The sequence below is a fragment of the Scleropages formosus genome, chromosome 9 (genome assembly GCF_900964775.1).
Source record: "Scleropages formosus chromosome 9, fSclFor1.1, whole genome shotgun sequence".
NCBI classification, from domain to species: domain Eukaryota; kingdom Metazoa; phylum Chordata; class Actinopteri; order Osteoglossiformes; family Osteoglossidae; genus Scleropages; species Scleropages formosus.
Genome location: NC_041814.1, coordinates 15919162 through 15924863, shown reverse-complemented (window position 1 = coordinate 15924863; position 5702 = coordinate 15919162). Strand labels below are relative to the sequence as shown.

The 5702-nt window shown below is 50.8% G+C and overlaps 1 protein-coding gene across 3 annotated transcripts in view; it reads right to left on the bottom strand.

The window, feature by feature from the left end:
• Positions 1-1200: 1200 nt before the first annotated feature.
• The window catches only part of raver2 (ribonucleoprotein, PTB-binding 2), a 37114-nt gene continuing 32612 nt past the window's right edge, over positions 1201-5702 (bottom strand). Inside the window, exons 14-17 of one of the 3 annotated variants that reach the window (XR_003797918.1) lie at positions 5442-5561; positions 4602-4811; positions 2808-4055; positions 1201-2555 (exon numbers count right to left, since the gene is read on the bottom strand). Coding sequence is in view for 1 of the 3 variants with exons in the window: in XM_018753943.2 (XP_018609459.2) it covers positions 3918-4055; positions 4602-4811; positions 5442-5561 (468 nt within the window). In the remaining 2 variants the exon portion in view is untranslated. Of the gene's footprint in view, positions 4056-4601; positions 4812-5441; positions 5562-5702 lie in introns of all 3 variants that reach the window. The other 2 variants (XR_003797919.1, XM_018753943.2) reach the window with 2 other exon arrangements.

Below are 5702 nucleotides of genomic sequence, written 5' to 3'. Positions count from 1 at the left end.
GCTGCAGCTTCCTAGGCGAGGAAGGGAGAGTATACAGGATGCAGGTAAATATGTCCTCATCTCCCTTAGGAGAGGTCTGAGCAACAGGCCTCTGCTCCTGCTAGAACCTATGGATGAAGCCCTGTTACGATTAATCGATGTATTCAGCACGGGCGTACACACACAAACACACCCACTGCTATCTTAACGGAGATGTTAGTGACTAGATTACTCAAAGTGCACATGAAGATGGAGTCGCTATTGCTCCCAGCTTTCACCGTGAGGAGAGCACAGCAGGTGGATCATGATATATTGATCAGCACAATCATGGGGAGACCCTTGAACTGTTCTCCAATTCCCATCTAACCCAGAGGACAGGAAGTATAGAGCAGTCAGGAGCTTCCACAGCGGCCTCGGTTTCCTTCAGCTCCCTGTGGCCCCAAATAGCCTCGTGACTGTGGTGACAGGCAGGCCAGAGCTGGGATGATGCTCTACAGACAGAAGCGATGACCACAGTGACAAACCCAGTGCTGATGTGGTAAATTGGTGTCATTGTTTAATATGTTGAAAGAAAACAGTGACAGAACAAAATATTCCACCATAGCGTTATAAATGTGCCAATTAATATAGTTTTTAGTTTCAGCTCCTCCAACCAGAATACTCATCATTACCCATTTTCAAAATGGTTAAGGTTATCTTCAGTTGTGCCTTGGCAACAAAGCTTCTGGGACTCCCTTGAACAATGTCTGATTCTAAATCTCTGCCGTGTTCTTTCGGGGACTCAATGAAATTCCATTGAATTTCCATTGGAAATTCTCATTCCAAAAGCTCACAGCAGAGGTCAGCACATCGACTGGCTTGTTAAAACATCTCGCAAATGTTCTCTGCAAACTCGTCCGCAACAGTACGGAAGTACAATGCTTTCGCGAGCTAGAGCGCGCGTGAGTGAGAGAGAGAGAGAGAGAGAGGGGGGGGCAGTGTGTAAAGGGAAGAGAGGAATTGGCGTTACGCTCTCAGAAAAGCAAAGTTCATGAGCACTCAGGCAGAATGATGAGGACTTACCAGAAGGCCCACAGGGTGGGGATGAAGTCATCGTTGGGATAGCAGCCAGCGACGCTCGAGTGCGCGAGGGAGGCCGCACGCGATGCAATTCGAGCGCACAGTGAGGGAGACGAGAACAAGACGGGGACCAGAAAGAAGGGACAACACTGATAAATGTGCTTGCGATCCCTCCATTTTTATTCCGGAATGTCACAGACAGATAGTGCCACTCAAAAATCACCCTCCCCTTTCAGGTGAATTAGAATGGGAAACAGGATGACTGGTGGAAAAATGTACATAAATACACATTTAATTCATATACAAATCAAAGCAGTGTCAAAATGAAAAAGCGCCATTAATATCAGCTATTGAAAACATTCTTGGAACTTTTATTTTACAGCTATAAATATGCATGCTAAAATTTCAATGTTCCTAAAAATAGCTTATTCACAGTAAAGCAATATCAACCTATTTGAAATATAAAATATTGCAAACTCTAAATTGTCAGAAAATCTAGATAAATACTTTCAAACAAAAACAGCCTGCAAATTTTTCTTTTTTTTTTTTTTTTTTAAATTATTATTTGTACAAAGTAACAAGCCTGTGTTCGGACCTAAACTTTGGGCATTAAAATGTTCCTTCCTGTCACTGAAAACGATCACAATATTGCAAGGCTCCTAGTGAGAGAAACACTCCTCCGTCCTTCATCCATCCATCCATCCATCCATCCATCCATCCATCCAGCACTGAAGGCGCCTTCACCAGGCGATGAACCCACACTTGTCACACGTTTCACTTTTGTTCAGAAACGTGGTCTCACGGCCTACGAATTACTCTCTTTCACCAGCTCTGCCCGCAAACTTCCAAGGGAGTACAGTGTTTACAATCAGTGCTAATGGTGAACCTGGTTGGCAACAAGCAGAAATAGGCACAGCAGCGACAGTGGGGAACCCCTTTGTGTCACAGCGTGGCTTCCTGCTCAGCGCCGAGTCTCCATACCCTCCCTGGCCTCGCGCCGAGGACACAATGGGCACGAGCATGTTTTGAAGCCAGCCGGGTGAGGATCTTGCGAACACCAGAGCCGCGTTGGTGAAAGACTAGAGGTAAAGGGTCCGAGCGGGTCCCTCCGTAACGGTAGGTAGCTGGAGGATCCCGTCTGTCGCTTCGAAGGATTCTCGCAACAGCAAACGCAAAGTTGCCAGCGAGAACAGATCCCACAGCCAGCAGCAGGAGGTGGAGGACGTGAACATGTCTGAGCATTTACAGAACGCGTGACACCGCGAGCAGAACGCCACGTCGACGCGCGCTCGAACATCTGGCGCCGTTTGTTTAACGGCTCTACCCAACAAGGCGAACGCAGCGGGGCCCTCCAGTCCGGTCTGGGTCTTCTCACGGGAGTCTGGGGGAGGGCGGGACTTTCTTGCCGAGCAACAAACTAACGAAACGCCTCCAACGCTGCTTGCGACTTGGACTGCGGCACTTGAACTACCTGCTGTTGTGAGCAAGGAAGGAGAATACGTAGAGAATCACCTGGACTGCAGCGAAAGAAAAAAAAAAAGAAAAAAAAACCATTTAATAAATCCTGAATACACGCTAGTCGTCTGTTTGAGAGTGAGTAAGACTAGAAAAGGTTTTCTTTACTACAAACAACCTCCCTTCATTTCAAAGGATGCCTTTTTAAGGCTTCTGGAAAAGAACAGTCAAGTGCTTAAAAGCCGACGGGCCGCGGCGCACGGAAGGGGGGCAACGTGCCGTCCGACAGCAAGCCGAACGCTGGAGGAACTTACAGATATGTATTCTCTGCAGATGACATCACGGTTCGGTTGCTCGGGAGCCAGACGGAGGCCGTGAACCTCTGGCCGAAGGGGTACCCCGGCTTCGGCGTACGGCGGCGAGAGGGAGAGGTCGCCTTCCGGCAGGACTGCTGCGGGACGGTGCTTGCTGTGCGCTATCATTCATATTGCCATGGTGTCAGAAATGAGAACGCCTGAGTTGTGCGGTCGGCATCTTGTCGAGCAGGGCCGTAGCATTCGCCTCCTGCTTCCTCCTGCACGACGTTACATTCGCGTCCAAATACCGCAGTATAATAAAGTTCCTTCGTGTCACTTCAGCACTAGCGATCACGTTTCCTCTGTACCGGCAGTTTTAATAGCCTGGCGTAAAGCTCCAGAAACGAGTCCCCGTCACTGTGCAGCTCTAGAGCCGCTCTGCGCTCCGCGGAAACGGGCAAACGGTTCCAGAGCAGCAGCAGGTTTCGTGGGGAATATAGGAATATAGTCACGCAGTACCATACATTATTGCATTTCCTATCAAACTGGGCCCTTTGGTTCAAGGAAGGCTTCCGTCCTTGAAGGTTAAGAGCTTTATTCGAGGCCCCAAAGCAGCACCCTTGGGGGCCCCTGTGCTTGGAGACTCCAGCTGTTGGAACCTCTGCTTAATGGCTAGTCGCTCCTACACTTAAAGGTTAAAGCAAGGTACAGCAAGGGAGACCGGCGTGTCGAGAAGTCCTTCGGTGGGGGAAATGGGGTGCGAAAGTAGGAGAAAAGACATCACTTCTTCAGAAATCACAACCGAAAAAATCAGCGCATCAACCCTGTTAGCTGTGCCGTTTCTCACACCGAGAAAGAAAACTGTTTTTATACGGAAATAAGTTACCTGACAACACATCCCACAGAGAGGACTTCCATTATACAAATACAAAAAGTATAATACGCTTATAAAAATGTCATTTTTTGTAAACAGAAACCATTTTAACAACAACCAAGAAGCAGAAGAGCTAAAAAATTAAGGCATGGACGAAACATCAACAACATGAAGGAAGGCAGGTGGGGAAGGGGCTGTACTAAAAGCACGGAGGACAAGACCAGAAGCACGGGGTGAGGCCTTGGGGGGCCTCTCTAGATCCGCTTCTTCTTGAAGTAGTCTGCGTACTGACCGCCGAGGCCCTGGGAGTGCTGGCCCACGTACGCCCCTTCGGCCACCGCGTCCTGTCCCGGAAGCTGCGAGTACTCGCGCTTCTGACCCCGCACCTGGTTCTACGCCCAGAGAGAGAGAGAGAGAGAGAGGGAGGGAGAGGGAGCGGAGCAAGGACACAGCAAGTTAGCTGGCGGCCTCACGCCCGTGGAATTCCGTCTGTGCGCAAAACCCCAGAGCACCTCGTCGTCAGGGTGATGAACCGCATCGGGAACATATGGCTTGTTATATTCTTTATTAAATATACGCTATACACACACACACACACACACACACACACACACACACACACACTTTCAGAACCGCTTGTCCCATACGGGGTCGCGGGGAACCGGAGCCTACCCGGCAACATAGGGCGTAAGGCCGGAGGGGGAGGGGACACACCCAGGACGGGACGCCAGTCCGTCACAAGGCACCCCAAGTGGGACTCGAACCCCAGACCCACCGGAGAGCAGGACTGCGGTCCAACCCACCGCGCCACTGCACCCCTTATACGCTATATACTCTTACACTTTCACTTCGCTTCTGCTCTGAAGACACGAAGGCCAGGGAGACCCAGACGCGAACATCAACGCGCCCTCCAGTTCCACTTATGACCCCGGACTCACGTAATAGTACTGGTTCCAGTCGGCAGTGCTCTGGCTAGCTTGAGGGGGCGCCGTGGGGCTGGAGCCCACGTGCTGGGGTCCGATGTACCCCGGTACCAGGGGCACGGAGCTGTAGACAGGAGCCACGGCAGCAGGGTGCACGCTCTGGGCGCCGCCGTTGCTAGCCGCGTGCAGGGATCCTCCCAGGGTGGCCTTCGTTAGGTCAGCCTCCTGCGGAGAGCACGCAGGGTGACCGTTACCTTGGGCCATCTTGGAGACAAACTGCCGCGCCGATGCCCCCCGAACCCGTACCGGCAACAAATTGGTTCCGACCTGGAACCTTAAGCTATTTTTTCGCATTACCAAAACTTTAAAAACATTCGCGTAATTCCTCTTGGTCCTGGGAGGTTGTGTGCGACACCGTATGAGGAAGGTGATCAAGTAACGACCGTGGGAAAGCAGGTAGGATGTACCAAAGACCACATTCATAAAGTGACCCCGTCCAACTTATTTAGTGCTCCTGCCCCGTATTAAGGCTGTAAGTTACGATGACCTGCATTCAGCCACGGATGAATAACAAACACGTTGCGCGTCGCACATTGCATCCCCACGGGGACAGGTGTGCAACTGACCGGCCGTACACATATACTCCACTAAGCAACAAAATGACGACACACACACACACACTTCCAACTTCTGGTAGCATGTGTGAAATTATAAGTGATGGGCTCAGTGAGGCCACAGGGTCAACGGCTCAATTAATAACCACGCACACGGTATATGACAATGCAAGTGGGCCTGGAGGCACTTTTCCGTGTGTGAAAACAACGATATGAAGCAAGAGAAAAGTGGGGGGGGCACCTTGCTCGCATCCCTCTGGTACGGTTGAACCGCTGCCTGGGACAAATGGGTCTGCGAGTAGTATTGACTGACGGCCTGCATGTAGCTGCTGTAGTCCCCGTAGGTAGTAGTGGTGCTTCCCTGAAAAACAGCGTTCGATCACACAAAGCGAGAGCGGGGATGCGCTCCTTGAGGGCCAAAAGACAGAAAAGACAAACCGCATCGATTAAAGTCGTGGAAAAGAAAGAAAACCGCATTGTTCGCGCTGGATGCGTGTTGAGC